Genomic DNA, 17,995 nt, shown 5'->3' with positions numbered 1-17,995 from the left:
TGCAAAGTAGTGACACATTTTTTTTTAATTGAGAGGAGCTTAAAGGACAACACACAGGACTTTCCATCAGTGTATGATTTTTTGTGTGCAAATAAACTCAAGCTTACCGGACAATGTCAAATGTGATATAGCGAAGCACCTGAGTGAGTAGGGTGCGCAATTACGCAGGTACTTTCCCCGAAACGTATGACACAAACAACTGGATTCGTAATCCGTTTCATGCCCTGCCTCCAGTCCACTTACCATATCTGAACAAGAGAGCTTCATCGAAATTGCAACAAGTGGTTCTGTGAAAATGTAATTTAATCAGAAGCCACTGGCAGATTTCTGGATTGGGCTGCGCTCAGAGTATCCTGCCTTTGCAAATCACACTGTTAAGACACTGATGCCCTTTGCAACCACGTACCTATGTGAGAGTGGATTCTCGGCACTCACTAGCATGACAACGAAATACAGGCAGACTGTGTGGAAAAAGATACTCTCTCCAATACAGCCCAGAGTTGTGTATCCTTTCAAGCACACATTTCTCATTAACCTGTGGTGGGTTATTCACAATTGTTGATGAACAAATAAGGTTTTATATGTAAGATGGCTAAGTAAAGAGAAACATTTATTATATTTTGTACCCTGGTCCTATAAGAGCTCTTTGTCACAACCCGGCTAGGGGGAAGTGACAAACTCACACTCATTCTTATGTTTAATAAATGTATCTTATAGTGTGTGTGTGTGGCAGGCTTACAATGATGGTAAAAACAACATTTGAGATTGTGCTGACCCTGGTGCTAGGGGTCAGTGTACCACAGCTGGAGGTTGAATGTTTGAAGGGGTACGGGACTATAAAATGTTTGGGAACCACTGCCCTACAGGATTGCTTTAATTTTCCTAAAGCATTTCCCCATTAATCAAATTATGTTCATTACATTTTTCGAAGGGGTGCCAAGAACAAGTGATCTGCGCATCACAGCACACTAGACAAGTAAACAGTCATGTATTTTAATAAAAATATTTAATTACCAAAATAAAAAGTTAAACATTCCCAAAGACCAGACCTTACACACTGTTTAGCATACCCTTCCAAAGTGAAGTACAACCTGCTCAGCTACTCTAGGTGCTTGCATGTGACATTTTCTGAAATAGCAGCAATGTTGACTTTGTGTGATACAGTACAGTGCTTAGTATTTTAATAGGGTAGAAAACAAACAGATCGGTATGCAAATAACATCTCTAACCCTATGTAAGAAATGGCACCCTATTCCCTGGCCTATATAGTGCACTACTTTTGACCAAAGCTCCATAGGTTCTTGTCAAAAGTAGTGCACTTGATAAGGAATAGGGTGCCATTTCAGACGCAACTGTGCATGTCTTTATACTCTGCTTCTGATTTGGGAACACAGCTCAAGCAAACCAATGCAGTAACAACACATTTCAATCCACCTGACAGTGAAACAACTCTTTAATTATAAACTTGCCTAATCTGAGGGACATCTTAAATAATTCAATATTACACGTTCAAATCAAATGGAAAAAAATATAGATATGAACATCTCATAGTGATATGAAACATATGCAAATGTGCAGCAAGTCACCTCTCTCTCACTTGCACTCTGTTTGGACACACCTACTCATTCAAGGGTTTGTTTATTTTTTACTATTTTCTACATTGTAGAATAAGTGAAGACATAAAAACTATGAAATAACACATATAGTGTAGTAACAAAGAAAAGTGTTAAATCAAAATATATTTGAGATTCTTCAAAGCAGCCAACCTTTGCACACTCTTGGTATGTGTTATTTCATAGTTTTGATGTCTTCACTTATTCTACAATGTAGAAAATAGTAAAAAAAGTTCCAAGAGTGTGCAAGGCAAAGGGTGGCTACTTCGAAGAATATCACATAAAATATATTGATTTAACATTTTTTTGTTGTTACATGATTCCATGTGTTATTTCATAGTGTTGATGTCTTCCCTATTATTCTACAATGGTACTAATATATATATATATATATATATAGACACACTTTATATTCCAGTGTCAGTTAAGTTGCAGCTCTCTTTGATTGGTTAGTTCTGTGTTAACTACAATCATGTATCAATTAAAAACAAACTATTCCTTCCACTTTCAAAAGAAAATGGAACATATTAAAGAAAATCCACAATTTTTAAGTTGGAAAAACATTTGAATATATTTAGCACCTGTTTTTCTTTTCCATCTTAACACTCAGTGCTAAGACATGACAAAAGAGCAAATTACATTGGATATTGCTGTTTTGAATCCAAATAGACCTCTAATTTGCTCATTCCCCATCCTGTTGCACAGTACAGTATTTTCTTCAGAATTACTAAGATATGCAGTTATTTGCAGCAAATGCTACAGTTCATAGCAGGCAGATTCAAAAGTGATACGTCATGTTAGACAACAATGCACATGTGATTGAATAGCTCACATTCTTGATAGGAACAAGTCAAGGATGTGTTTAGTAATGGAATAATACGAGGGTAGACTGCTGCCCTTTTTTCCTTCAAATACTGATTAGTCAGACTAAATAATACAAGGTAAAAAGAGAACACTGCATTTTTAATAGTCACGTTTAAGTGTGCAAATAATGTAAGCGTTTCAGGGGATGAAAACATGAACACCCACAACAAGAAGTACTGGTGGTGAGAGCATGGAGGCAGTCTCCCAGTATGGACTGTGAAGGAACAGATTTCCGTTTCTCTGGAGATTAATGTTTTGTTGAAGATGTTCTGAGACGGTGGTGATGGGTTCAGACATTAGGACTTGAAGACGTGCACAGCTCTCACAACGTACTGCCTGCAGATGGGACACTCGCTCATACGCTTACCACACTTGGTGCAGGTGACCATGTGACCACACTCCAGAAGGACGCAGTCAATCGCAGCATCCATGCAGATCCTACACAGGCTGTTATCCAGGTTGGTCAGCTGGGCCTTCTCCCGATCTGGAGGAAGACAGAGGGGAGGAATCAGAAAAAAGTAAAAGAACAACATGACATACAGATGAGAGTGGAGGAGAGCAATGATGATGTCATGCCCCGAAGAGGTAGAAGAGAGGGACACTGCCTTGAAGAGAGATCCCAATATCTCCTCTCTCTCTCTTATCTAGGGTGCCTTATCATAGGAAGGTCATGCCTGGTACAAAGCAGAGGGCAAGCTCCATACAGGCTCCTGGAAATAGCAGCGCTAGATAAAAAGGCTTCCATACGAGGAGTTTCCATGACAATGAGACCTGTTCCTCATCCTGACAGTGTATCAGTGGATGTTTGAATTCAGACATCATGCAGCTGGACATATTTAGCTTTATAGAAATACAGTGCCTTCAGAAAGTAAATTGAGACTTTGTGTCACTGGCCTAAACACAATGCCCCATAATGTCAAAGCGGAATGTTAATAGATTTTTAATTTGTTTAAATTAAAAATGAAAAGCTGAAATGCCTTCAGTCAGTAAGTATTCAACCCCTTTGTTATGGAGAGCCTAAATAAGTTAAGGAATAAAGCATTTCCTAAGTCACATAAATTGTGCTGATTCACTGTGGTCAATAAGTGTTATAACATGATTTTTTAAATGACTACCTCATCTCTGTACCCCACACATACAATTATCTGTAAGGTCCCTCAGTCGAGCAGTGAATTTCAAACAAAGATTCAACCGCAAAGACCAGGGAGGTTTTCCAAAGCCTCGCAAAGAAGGGCACCTATTGGTAGATGGGTAAGAAAAAAAGAAGAAGCAGACATTGAATGTCACTTTGAGCATGTTGAAGTTATTCATTACACTTTGGATGGTGTATCAACCCAGTCACTACAAAGATACAGGCGTCCTTCCTAACTCAGTTACCACAGAGGAAGAATACCACTCAGAGATTTCACCATGAGGCCAATGGTGACTTTAAAACAGTTACAGAGTTTAACGGCTGTGATAGGAGAAAACTCTAGATGTATCAACATTGTAGTTACTCCACAATACTAACCTAAATGATAGAGTGAAAAGAACAAAATACAAATATAACAAAACATGCATCCTGTTTGCAATAAGGCACTAAAGTAAAACTGCCAAAAATGTGGCAAAGAAATAAACTTCATGTCCTGAATACAAAGAATTATGTTTGGGGCAAATCCAACACATCACTGAGTACCACTTTTCATATTTTCAAGCATGGTGGTGACTGAATCATGTTATGGGTATGCTTATCATCGGCAAGGACTAAGGAGTTCTTTTTATTAGGATAAACAGAAACAGAATAGAGCTAAGCACAGGCAAAATCCTAAAGGAAAACCTGGTTCAGTCTGCTTCCTAGCAGACGCGGAGACAAATACACCTTTCAGCAGGTCAATACCCTAAAACACAAGGCCAAATATACACTGGAGTTGCTTACCAAGACGACATTAAATGTTCCTTAGTGAACTAGTTACACTTTTGAATCTGCTCCAAAACACACTGAGCAAAAATGTAAACGCAACATGTTAAATGTCGGTCCCATGTTCCATTATCTATTTTTAAAAATAAATTATTTAATAAATCTCTGTACAGATGAACATTCTCTGCATGGTACTTCACTGCCTCAAACCAGCTATTCCATCTGGAGCTCAGTGCTTCAGGAGGAGCCTTGTCCTGCACAAACTACTTCATAATGAGGAAGCTCACCCATCTTCTCTTTCTGGCAGACTTCTCAAAGAAGACAGATCTCATCCATGTCACAAGTGATGCAACTTCAGAGAAGTGTTTGTTGTAATGCCAGGTCTCACCCACCAGATTGATGACATGACAGAGACAGGTTACATGGACACTGTTGGGCATCACTCCTTTCAGAACCTCCTTGTATGTCTTCAGTCAGTAGGAGGCATTATCTGTGACCAACGCCCAGGCATCATTCAGGTTCAGATGGTTGCTGCGGAGGGAGGCTAGTAATGATTGGGAAAACGTTGAGTAGTTGCATTTGTCCATGAAAATGACATCCATCAGAAAGTACTGGTTTTCAACACCTGTAATTAAAGATAAGGAAAAACTTTGATTTAACCTAAAATAATATTGTGACAAAATAAAGGTCTTATTTAAATTCCAAGTGTAAACACAATATAGATACAGCGATAATAAGCTAGATGGAGAGGCAGACAGCTGCTGACATTATGCATCACTATATTTCAACACGATAGCTCGTCGTTTGGAATATCACAATTTGCATGCGGACAATTCACATTGCAGAATGTAAATGTAGGCTATTGCAACGGTATATTAATAGGCTGTTAACTCACCAATGACGATGTTTACAACGCTGTAATCCCTTGCATCTGTTGTCTCGTCAACAACCACCGCAAACTTCATGCCACGGATCTTCTGTAGAACGGCAGTCATATGTTGGTCGAACACACAGGCAGGTGAGTTTGACAGGGGCTGCTCTCATTTTCGGGCAACGCTCCTCCCTGTTTGCAATGCTTCACTAGAAAGGGCTGTAGCTTTCTTAGCTTTTCTAACATGCTGACCCCACAGCTCGCGTAGCAAAATACATTTACACAAACTTAGCAAAGAAAGAAAAGTCCCTTTTTCAGGACACTGTCTTTCAAAGATAATTTGTAAAAATCCAAATAACTTCACAGATCTTCATTGTAAAGCGTTTAAACACTGTTTCCCATGCATGTTCAATGAACCATAAACAATTAATGAACATGCACCTGTGAAATGGCCGTTAAGACAGCTTAAAGACAGTAGGCAATTAAGGTCACAGTTATGAAAACTTAGGACACTAAAGAGGCCTTTCTACTGACTCTGAAAAACACCAAAAGAAAGATGCCCAGGGTCCCTGCTCATCTGTGTGAACGTGCCTTAGGCATGCTGGAAGGAGGCATGAGGACTGCAGATGTGGCCAGGGCAATAAATTGCAATGTCAGTAATGTGAGACGCCAAAGACATCGCTACAGGGAGACAGGACAGACAGCTGATCGTCCTCGCAGTGGCAGACCACGTGTAACAACACCTGCACAGGATAGGTACATCCAAACATCAAACCTGCGGGACATACAGTGGCGAGAACAAGTATTTGATACACTGACGATTTTGCAGGTTTTCCTACTTACAAAAAATGTAGAGGTATGTGATTTTTAAAATAGGTACACTTCAACTGTGAGAGACGGAATCTAAAACAAAAATCCAGAAAATCACATTGTATGATTTTTAAGTAATTAATTGCATGACATAAGTATATGATCACCTACCAACCAGTAAGAATTCCGGCTCTCACAGACCTGTTAGTTTTTCATTAAGAAGCCCTCCTGTTCTCCACTCATTACCTGTATTATCTGCACCTGTTTGAACTCGTTACCTGTATAAAAGACACCTGTCCACACACTCAATCAAACAGACTCCAACCTCTCCACAATGGCCAAGACCAGAGAGCTGTGTAAGGACATCAGGGATACAATTGTAGACCTGCACAAGGCTGAGATGGGCTACAGGACAATAGGCAAGCAGCTTGGTGAGAAGGCAACAACTGTTGCCGCAATTATTAGAAAATGGAAGAAGTTCAAGATGATGGTCAATCACCCTCAGTCTGGGGATCCATGCAAGATCTCACCTCGTGGGGCATCAATGATCATGAGGAAGGTGAGGGATCAGCCCAGAACTACACGGCAGGACCTGGTCAATGACCTGAAGAGAGCTGGGACCACAGTCTCAAAGAAAACTATTAGTAACACACTACGCCGTCATGGAATAAAATCCTGCAGCGCACGCAAGGTCCCCCTGCTCAAGCCAGCGCATGTCCAGGCCTGTCTGAAGTTTGACAATGACCACCTGGAAGACCCAGAGAAGGAATGGGAGAAGGTCATGTGGTCTGATGAGACAAAAATAGAGCTTCTTGGTCTAAACTCCACTTGCTGTGTTTGGAGGAAGAAGGATGAGTACAACCCCGAGAACACCATCCCAACCGTGAAGCATGGAGGTGGAAACATCATTCTTTGGGGATGCTTTTCTGCAAAGGGGACAGGACGACTGCACCGTATTGAGGGGAGGATGGACGGGGCCATGTATCGCTAGATCTTGGCCAACAACCTCCTTCCCTCAGTAAGAACATTGAAGATGGGTCGTGGCTGGGTCTTCCAGCATGACAACGACCTGAAATACACAGGCAACTAAGGAGTGGCTCCGTAAGAAGCATCTCAAGGTCCTGGAGTGGCCTAGCCAGTCTCCAGACCTGAACCCAATAGAAAATCTTTGGAGGGAGCTGAAAGTCCGTATTGCCCAGCGACCACTCCGAAACCCGAAGGATCTGGAGACGGTCTGTGGAGGAGTGGGCCAAAATCCCTGCTGCAGTGTGTGCAAACCTGGTCAACAACTACAGGAAACACATGATCTCTGTAATTGCAAACAATGGTTTCTGTACCAAATATTAAGTTCTGCTTTTCTGATGTATCAAATACTTATGTCATGCAATAAAATGCAAATGAATTACTTAAAAATCATACAATATGATTTTCTGGATTTTTGTTTTAGATTCTGTCTCTCACAGTTGAAGTGTACTTACGATAAAAATTAGACCTCTACATGCTTTGTAAGTTGGAAAACCTGCAAAATCGGCAGTGTATCAAATACTTGTTCTCCCCACTGTATATGAATTGATTGCCCCCTATCTATCTTCAGAGTTTATTCTGTTAAGTGACCTAAACTGGGATATGCTTAACACCCCGGCCGTCCTACAATCTAAGCTAGATGCCCTCAATCTCAAACAAATCATCAAGGAACCCACCAGGAACAACCCTAAATCCGTAAACATGGGCACCCTCATAGATATTATCCTGACCAACTTGCTCTCTAAATACACCTCTGTTTTCAACCAGGATCTCAGCGATCACTGCCTCATTGCCTGCATTCGTTATGGGTCTGCGGTCAAACGACCACCCCTCATCACTGTCAAATGCTTTCTAAAACACTTCTGCGAGCAGGCCTTTCTAATCAACCTGGCCTGGGTATCCTGGAAGGATATTGACCTCATCCCATCAGTAGAGGATGCCTGGTTGTTCTTGACAGGTAATTTCCTCACCATCTTAAATAAGCATGACCCTTTCATAAAATGTAGAACTAAGAACAGATATAGCCCTTGGTTCACTCCAGACCAGACTGCTCTCGACCAGCACAAAAACATCTTGTGGCGTACTGCACTAGCATCGAATAGTACCCTCGAAATGAAACTTTTCAGGGAAGTCAGGAACCAATACACACAGTCAGTTAGGAATGCTAAGGCTAGCTTTTTCAAACAGAAATTTGCATCCTGTAGCTCTAACTCCAAAAAGTACTGGGACACTAAAGTCCATGGAGAATAAGAGCACCTCCTCCCAGCTGCCCACTGCACTGAGGCTAGGAAACACTGTCATCCCCAATAAATCCACGATAATCGAGAATTTCAATAAGCATTTCTCTACCACGGCCAACAGCTCCACACCCCCCGCAGCTACTTGCCCAAACCTCCCCAGCTTCTCCTTCCCAAATCCAGATAGCAGATGTTATGAACGAGCTGCAAAACATGGACCCGTACAAATCAGCTGGGCTAGACAATCTGGACCCTCTCTCTCTAACATTATCCGCAGCCATTGTTGCAACTTCTATTACCAGTCTGTTCAACCTCTCTTTCGTATTGTTCCGAGATCCCTAAAGATTGGAAAGCTGCAGTGGTCATCCCACTCTTCAAAGGGGGTGACACTCTAGACCCAAACTGTTATAGACCTATATCCATCCTGCCCTGCCTTTCTAAAGTCTTTGAAAGCAAAGTTAACAAAACAGATCACCTACAATTTCGAATCCCACCGCACCTTCTCCGCTGTGCAATCCGGTTTCCGAGCTGGTCACCGGTGCACTTCAGCCACACTCAAGGTACTAAACTGCCATCATAAAACACAGTTCTGTGCAGCAGTCTTCATCGACCTGGCCAAGGCTTTCGACTCTGTCAATCACCATATTCTTATCGGCAGACTCAACAGCCTTGGTTTCTCTAATGACTGCCTCGCCTGATTCACCAACTACTTCTCAGATAGAGTTCAGTGTGTCAAATCAGAGAGCCTGTTGTCCGGACCTCTGGCAGTCTCTATGAGGGTAAAACAGGGTTCAATTCTCGGGCCGACTCTCTTCTCTGTATATATCAATGATGTCGCTCTTGCTGCGGGTGATTCCTTGATCCACCTCTACGCACCTCTTCTGTATACATCTGGCCCTTCTTTGGACACTGTGTTAACAAACCTCCAAACGAGCTTCAATACCATACAACACTCCTTCTGTGGCCTCCAACTGCTCTTAAACGCTAGTAAAACTAAATGCATGCTCTTCAACCGATCGCTGCCCACACCCGCCTGCCCGACTGGCATCACTACTCTGGACGGTTCTGACTTAGAATATATAAATACCTAGGTGTCTGGCTAGACTGTAAACTCTCCTTCCAGACTCATATTAAGCATCTCCAATCCAAAATGAAATCTAGAATTGGCTTCCTATTTCACAACAAAGCCTCCTTCACTCACGCTGCCAAAAATACCATCGTAACACTGACTATCCTACCGATCCTTGACTTTGGCGATGTAATTTACAAAATCGCCTCCAACACTCTACTCAGCCAACTGGATGCAGTCTATCACAGTGCCATCCGTTTTGTCACCAAAGCCCCATATACTATCCACCACTGCGACCTGTATGCTCTCGTCGGCTGGCTCTTGCTACATATTCGTTGCGAGACCCACTGGCTCCAGGTCATCTATAAGTCTTTGCTAGGTAAAACTCCTTATCTCAGCTCACTGGTCACCATAACACCCAACCGTAGCACGCGCTCCAGCAGGTATATCTCACTGGTCATCCCCAAAGCCAACCTCTTTGGCCGCCTTTCCTTCAAGTTCTCTGCTGCCAATGACTGGAGCGAATTGCACAAATCACTGAAGTTGGAGACTTCTATCTCCCTCACTAACTTTAAGTAACAGTTATCTGAGCAGCTTACCGATCACTGCAGCTGTACATAGCCCATCCGGAAATAGCCCATCCAACTACCTACCTCATCGCCATATTGTTTTTATTTACTTTTTTGCTCTTTTGCACACCAGTATTTCTACGTGCACATAAATCACTCCCAGTGTTAATTAGCTTATTTGTAATTACTTCGCCACTATGGCCTATTTATTATCTTATCTCCTTACTCCATTTGCACACACTTTATATACATTTTTCTATTGTGTCATTGACTGTACTTTTGTTTATCCCATGTGTAACTCTGTGTTGTTTTTTGTCGCACTGCTTTGCTTTATCTTGGCCAGGTCGCAGTTGTAAATGAGAACTTGTTCTCAACTGGCCTACCAGTTGAGGGTCCATTATGGTCTGGGGCGGTGTGTCACAGCATCATCGGACTGAGATTGTTGTCATTGCAGGGAATCTCAATGCTGTGCATTACAGGGAAGACATCCTCCTCTCTCACGTGGTACCCTTCCTGCAGGCTCATCTTGACATGACCCTCCAGCATGACAATGCTACCAGCTATACTGCTCGTTCTGTGCGTGATTTCCTGCAAGACAGGAATGCCAGTGTTCTGCCATGGCCAGCAAAGAGCCCGGATCTCAATCCCATAGAGCATGCCTGGGACCTGTTGGATCGGAGGGTGAGGGCTAGGGCCATTCCCCCCAGAAATGTCCTTGAATTTGCAGGTGCCTTGGTGGAAGAGTGGGGTAACATCTCACAGCAAGAACTGGCAAATCTGGTAGAGTCCACGAGGAGATGCACTGCAGTACTTAATGCAGCTGGTGGCCACACCAGATATTGACTGTTACTTTTGATTTTGACCCCCCTTTGTTCAGGGACACATCATTCCATTTCTGTTAGTCACATGTCTATGGAACTTGTTCAGTTTATGTATCAGTTGATAAATCTTGTTATTTTCATACAAATATTTACACATGTTAAATTTGCGGAAAATAAACACAGTTGACAGTGAGAGGACATTTATTTTTTTGCTGAGTTTACATGTTATGCAATCATTGCACCCACATTGGTCGCGCAAGCCAACGAGTGTCTGGGTTGCCAAGCGCTAAAATAGAAGTCAGTTCTATTTGTGACGCTGAACACGGTGCAAGTCCTGCCTCTCACATCTCCTCGTTGGTTTATAGAAGCAGATCCCCATGTGCCATCTCCTCATTGGTTATATCCAAGTGGGTGATTAAAAGATGAACTGAGGTCGGTCGGTCGTGGTAATACTATGAGATTAGATGCCAATCGCCATATAAAGTCCAAAGAAGAAAAAGCCTGGAAGGAGAGATGACTAGAAACGATTCGGTTGACCGTTTTATGTGTAGATTAACTGTCGGAGTAGAGGACCTTGTGCATTTCAGGTAAAATATCAACTCAACATTTATATACCAGGGAAAATTAGCTAGCTAACTAAATTGCCATAAATGTTTAATGCTTTTCGACCTGTTCCCAAATTAATATAATTTGTTTTGATACTTCAACCTGCGTGTCGTGATCGCGTTTGGTGTGGGGGGACAAAATCAATTTGCACACGCGCGTCCAGTTTGGGATACAGTGTAAGGGGATGTCAGATTCAGCGCACACAGCCAAAAAGTCCTGAATAAATTCTCATCTTGAATCTGCTGATGCGCTTGCACAAGTAATAGGTCGTTTGAAGAGGCATGCTCTGGCTAACATGGTGCTTTTCCTTGTTCACATGAGCTTTACACTTTAAGTGGTCATCACACATATTTTTACAGGTCCAATCAATACTATGTTGACAGAATTTGCAAAACAGCTTATCACCTGACTCATAATAGTCCTTTGGGCATTGCTCTGCTCTGAATTTAGGGGTTAGGGTCAAATCTTTCCGTTTTTTTTGACGACTTGGACGTCTTAGACGACCTCTTCGAAATGTTTCTCAAAATGACAGCCAAGTTGTGAGGTGACGTAAGGGTCTCACGCACAACCGACCACCCTCTCAAAACACCCCAATCCAAAATGGAATTATTTGTCTAGGCCTACTCACCTGTAATTTTACAATTATTAAATCATTTAGATCACTACAATAATTAGGCCTACTTTATTTTATTTTTTAAATACATTTCAGGCAAATTATGGACAATTCTGCAATATTTCACATTTTACAGTTGATTCCATTTTTAATACCAAATTCAGTGATTCCATCAGTCTTTTCCACATCGTGGAAATCATAGGGCCCTAATACTTTCTGAAGGCACTGTATGTGTGTGAAGTTATTAAATACTATCTTGGGCTTTCCAAGAGGTAATACACTTAAGGATTGCACTTGGGTGACCGGTTCTTATACACCAATGGAAAGGGGCAAAGATGGCGTCCAATAGCTAAACATGCATGGAGGTACCCTTGGTATGGATGAGATACAAAAACACCATGATTGATGTGCAGCAGGAGTAGTAGTGGTGGTGGTGGAACCAGATGCAGTAAGTAAGGTGAAACTCCTGCATGCATCACTAAGGGCTGTATATGAGGATGGATGCCTGTGTTACATGCATGCGGAGGGGCCGGGCCATGAGATGGTAAGAGTGACCAGGTCAACAGTTGGAGTGACCAGGGGAACACTTTCCTTTTTCAGATCCCTTACCTCCAATCCCTCCAATGCAGATGGGAGGAAGGGGCAAGGCCACCACTTGAAAGGAAGGAGTAAAGCAACTGTCAATAAATACTGATTCTGATTTTTCTTTTTAAACACTAACTCTGAAGGAACTCTGAAGGTACAATATTAAAGGCAGCTACAGTAATGAACATACTGTACGTCCTGAGCTAGAATATCACTGACGAGACAGAGACTGAAGGGTTACATGTTAAGTAGCTGTACTTTCCATTCCTGGTCCAAACTTTACATATCATCATGTACCATCACAAAAGACAGACAGAGCAGTGATTTCTTACCTGAAGTTACAGCTGTGTTCACGTTTTCCACTAGAGGAAAGTAAGAAAAAAACATTTCAGTACTCAAGCTAATAAGACTATCGTACACCATTTTAATTGCCAAACAAGGCATGGTAATGACCATAGGAGTTGATGGGACAGCTCAAACAGATCTGGGACCAGGCTCACTGCTACTCACATGACTTCCTGTTCTCCTCTGTCTCTCTGTACAAGCGTCTGACGCGCTCTACCAGCTCCCACTTCTCGCAGCAGCCTGAATAGTTGACAAAATTCCTGGCCAGGATCTCCTTCAGTTGTCTGACGGACAGACCCTCGATGTCCCTCAGGCAAGAGATGTCTGAGAGAGAGGCCCGTGCTCGCTGCCACATCTGAGGAATCACCTACAGGATGAGAGAGGGGAGCCATTAGCCATTACATACAGTTGAAGTCGGAAGTTTACATAAACTTAGTTTAAATGTATTTGGCTAGGGTGTTTCACAATTCCTGACATTTAATCCAAGAAAAAATTCACCACTTCATTTTAAGAATGTAAAATGTCAGAATAGCAGAGAATGATTTATTTCAGCTTTTATTTATTTAATCACATTCCCCAGTGGGTCAGAAGTTTACATACACTCAATTAGTATTTGGTAGCATTGCCTTTAAATTGTTTAACTTGGGTCAAATGTTTTGGGTAGCCTTCAACAAGATTCCCACAATAAGTTGGGTGAATATTGGCCGATTCCTCCTGACAAAACTGGTGTAACTGAGTCAGGTTTGTAGGTCTACACATTTTCTATGGGATTGAGGTCAGGGCTTTGTGATGGCCACTCCAATACCTTGACTTTGTTGTCCTTAAGCCATTTTGCCACAACTTTGGAAGTATGCTTGGGGTCATTGTCCATTTGGAAGACACATTTGCAACCAAGCCTTAACTTCCTGACTGATGTCTTGAGATGTTGCTTCAAAATATCCACATAATATTCCTTCCTCATGTAGCCATCTAATTTGTGAAGTGCACCAGTCCCTCCTGCAGCAAAGCACCCAAACAACATGATGCCGCCACCCCCGTGCTTCATGGGTTGGGATGGTGTTCTTCAGCTTGCAAGCATCCCCCTTTTTCCTCCTAACATAACGATGGTCATTATGGCCAAACAGTTCTATGTTTGTTTCTTTAGAACCGAGGACATTTCTCCAAAAAGTATGATCTTTTTCCCCATGTGCAGTTGCAAACCGTAGTCTGGCTTTTTTATGGCGGTTTTGAAGCAGTGGCTTCTTCTATGCTAAGTGGCCTTTCAGGTTATGTCGCTTTAGGACTCGTTTTAGTGTGGATATAGATACTTTTGTACCGATTTCCTCCAGCATCTTCACAAGGTCCGTTGCTGTTGTTCTGGGATTGATTTGCACTTTTCGCACCAAAGTACTGTAACGACCCTGGGTTTATAAGCGCGGATATCGACTCTGCCGCTCGAGCATGCCTTTGGGGCACAGTCGATAGCGTGCTGGACTTCAGGCTAGAAGGTTGAGGGTTCGAGACCTGCTCCCTGCTTGTTTCACTACATTGGTGTCAGAAGTGGGATCGGACCTTGCATCCACGACAGTGAGTGTGCATGGCCTGTGAGCGTGTTCCTGTAAGACATAGAGTCGCAAGCTAGCACGAGGACGCGCTCTTTGAAAGGAGGGAGTAGTGTAACGACCCTGGGTTTAAAAGCGCGGATATCGACTCTGCCGCTCGAGCATGCTTTTGGGGCACAGTCGATAGTGCTCGGGACTTCGGGCTAGAAGGTCGAGGGAACGAGACCTGCTCCCTGCCCGTTTCATTACAGTACACTCATCTCTAGGAGACAGAACGTGTCTCCTTCCTGAGCGGTATGACGGCTACGTGGTCCCATGGTGTTTAAACTTGCGTACTATTGTTTATACAAATTAACTTGGTAACGTTTGTCACATCCTTGACCTTAGTTCCTTTTTTATGTCTCTATTTTAGTTTGGTCAGGGCGTGAGTTGGGGTGGGCATTCTATGTTTTTGTTCTATGTTTTGTATTTCTGGTTTTGGCCTGGTATGATTCCCAATCAGAGGCAGCTGTCAATTGTTGTCTCTGATTGAGAACCATACTTAGGCAGCCTGTTTTCCCATTATGGGTTGTGGGTAGTTATTTTCTGTTTAGTGTGTTTTGCACCTGACCGAGCTGTTTCTTTTGTTCCTTGTTGTATTTAGTGTTCAGTTCATTAAAATAATGATGAACACTTACCAAGCTGCATCTCGGTCCTCACCTTCTTCCACCAACGGTCATCACAACTTTAGGCATTTGGAAATTGCTCCCAAGGATGAACTATACTTATGGAGTTCTACAATTTTTTTCTGAGGTCTTGGCTGATTTATTTAGATTTTCCCATGATGTCAAGCAAAGAGGAACTGAGTTTGAAGGTAGGCCTTGAAATACATCCACAGGTACACCTCCAATTGACTTAAATTGTCAATTAGCCTATCAGAAACTTCTAAAGCCATGACATCATTTTCTGGAATTTTCCAAGCTGTTTAAAGGCACAGTCAACTTAGTGTGTGTAAACTTCTGAGCCACTGGAATTGTGATACAAATTAATTATAAGATAAATAATCTGTCTGTAAACAATTGTTGGAAAAATTACTTCCTAATCAACTTGCCAAAACTATAGTTTGAGAACAAACAATGTGTGGAGTGGTTAAAAAACAAGTTTTAATGACACCAACCTAAGTGTATGTAAACTTCCGACTTCAACTGTACATGACATGTACTGCATTGGAGAGAAAGTTGCACCCCTCTGAATAAGCTCCAGATGCTGTAAGAGGTAGAGCCTACTGGGTGATGTTTATTATTTACCTCTGGTGTGTGTTCACTGGGTTCCAGGTTCAGGGTGGAGAGAGATGTAGCGTCTCCTATATCCTATACAGCCAAAACAAACACAAAAACACATGACTCAGACGGAAACCTCCACAGAGAACTATAAATACTTACTGTACAGTCCAGGCAGGGATTAGGATTAGTCACCCGCTGCTTAGTCCATAGATACCTCGGGGACTACTATGTTTACCTTCCATTCATAGTAAAGCTTCTACTGCTGTCTGCACCAGCTGAGCTTTTTGTTTACAGGAATAGGAAAACAGGACAGGGCTACTTCCTACATATTTGAGAGAGGAGGCTAGGGGAGAGTCCAACAAGATGCCTCATCTCTTCAAAGGGGGAGACACTCTAGGCCCAAACTGTTACAGACCTATATTCATCCTGCCCTGCCTTTCTAAAGTCTTTGAAAGCCAAGTGAACAAACAGATCACCAACCATTTCGAATCCCACCATACATTCTCCGCTATGCAATCTGGATTCCAAGTTCCTAAACGATATCATAACCGCCATCGAAAAAAGGCCGTACTTTGCAGCCGTCTTCATCGACCTGGCCAAGGCTTTCGACTCTGTCAATCACCATATCTGCAGACTCAACAGCCTTGGTTTCGCTAATGACTGCCTCGCCTGGTTCACTAACTACTTCTCAGATAGAGTCCAGACCTCTGGCCATCTCTATGAGGGTGCCACAGTGTTCAATTCTCAGGCCGACTCTCTTCTCTGTATATATCAACGATGTCGCTCTTGCTGCGGGTGATTCTTTGATCCACCGCTACACAGACGACACCATTCTGTATACTTCTGGCCCTTTAATGGACACTGTGTTAACAAACCTCCAAACGAGCTTCAATGCCATACATCACTGGTTCCGTGGCCTCCAACTGGTCTTAAATGCTAGTAAAACAAAATGCACACTCTTCAACCGATCGCTACCCGCCCGCCCGTCCAGCATCACTACTCTGGACGGTTCTGACTTATGTGGACAACTATAAATACCTAGGTGTCTGGCTAGACTGTAAACTCTCCTTCCAGACTTATATTAAGCATCTCCAATCCAAAACGAGTATCTAGAATCGGCTTCCTATTTCGCAACAAAGCCTCCTTCACTCACGCTGCCAAAAATACCATCGTAACACGGACTATCCTACCGATCCTCGACTTTGGCGACGTAATTTACAAAATAGCCTCCAACACTCTACTCAGACTGCATCCAGTTTGCTATCACAGTGCCATCCGTTTTGGCACCAAAGCCCCATATACTACCCACCACTGCGACCAGTATGCTCTTGTTCGCTGGTCCTCGCTACATATTCGTCGCCAAACCCACTGGCTCCAGGTCATCTATAAGTCTTTGCTAGGTAAAGCCCCGCCTTATCTCCGCTCACTGGTCTCCATAGCAACACACACGCGTAGCAGGCGCTCCAGCAGGTATATTTCACTGGTCATCCCCAAAGCCAACATCACCTTTGGCCTCCTTTCCTTCCAGTTCTCTGCTGCCAATGACTGGAACGAACTGCAAAAATCACTGAAGTTGGAGACTTTTATCTCCCTCACTAACTTTAAGCGTCAGCTGTCAGAGCTGCTTACCGATCGCTGCAGCTGTACATAGCCCATCTGTAAATAGCCCATCCAACCAACTACCTACCTCATCCCCATATTTGTTTTTCTGCTCTTTTGCACGCCAGTACTTCTACTTGCACATCTATCCATCCAGTGTTAATTTCTAAATTGTAATGACTTCACCACTATGGCCTATTTATTGCCTTACCTCTTTACTTCATTTGCACACACTGTATACAGATTTTTCTATTGTGTTATTGACTGTACGTTTGTTTATCCCATGTGTAACTCTGTTTATTTTTTGTCACACAGCTTTGCTTTATCTTGGCTCGGTCGCAGTTGTAAATGAGAACTTGTTCTCAATTGGCCTACCTGGTTTAAAAAATAATAATAAAATAAAATCTCTCTATTGGGGGCGGGGGGAGTCCAACAGGAGGCCTCATCTCTCTATGGAGGGGAAGAGTCCAACAGGAGGCCTCATCTCTCTATGGAGGGGAAGAGTCCAACAGGAGGCCTCATCTCTCTATGGAGGGGAAGAGTCCAACAGGAGGCCTCATCTCTCTATGGAGGGGAAGAGTCCAACAGGAGGCCTCATCTCTCTATGGAGGGGAAGAGTCCAACAGGAGGCCTCATCTCTCTATGGAGGGGAAGAGTCCAACAGGAGGC

At 42.8% G+C, this 17,995-nt stretch overlaps 1 protein-coding gene across 2 annotated transcripts in view; it reads right to left on the bottom strand.

Moving 5' to 3' along the window:
- Positions 1–987: 987 nt before the first annotated feature.
- Positions 988–17,995, bottom strand: part of LOC118393105 (E3 ubiquitin-protein ligase RNF34-like) — a 30,589-nt gene continuing 13,581 nt past the window's right edge. The window contains exons 4-8 of one of the 2 annotated variants that reach the window (XM_035785415.2): positions 15,752–15,814; positions 13,090–13,291; positions 12,912–12,941; positions 12,604–12,648; positions 988–2,961 (exon numbers count right to left, since the gene is read on the bottom strand). In XM_035785415.2, the coding sequence (XP_035641308.1) occupies positions 2,774–2,961; positions 12,604–12,648; positions 12,912–12,941; positions 13,090–13,291; positions 15,752–15,814 (528 nt within the window). In that variant the 3' untranslated portion in view covers positions 988–2,773. The remainder of the gene's footprint in view (positions 2,962–12,603; positions 12,649–12,911; positions 12,942–13,089; positions 13,292–15,751; positions 15,815–17,995) is intronic. The other variant, XM_035785416.2, reaches the window with a different exon arrangement.

The sequence above is a fragment of the Oncorhynchus keta genome, chromosome 14 (assembly GCF_023373465.1).
Source record: "Oncorhynchus keta strain PuntledgeMale-10-30-2019 chromosome 14, Oket_V2, whole genome shotgun sequence".
Taxonomy (NCBI): domain Eukaryota; kingdom Metazoa; phylum Chordata; class Actinopteri; order Salmoniformes; family Salmonidae; genus Oncorhynchus; species Oncorhynchus keta.
Note: the sequence above shows the minus strand (reverse complement) of the source record. Positions and strands in the feature narration are given on the sequence as shown.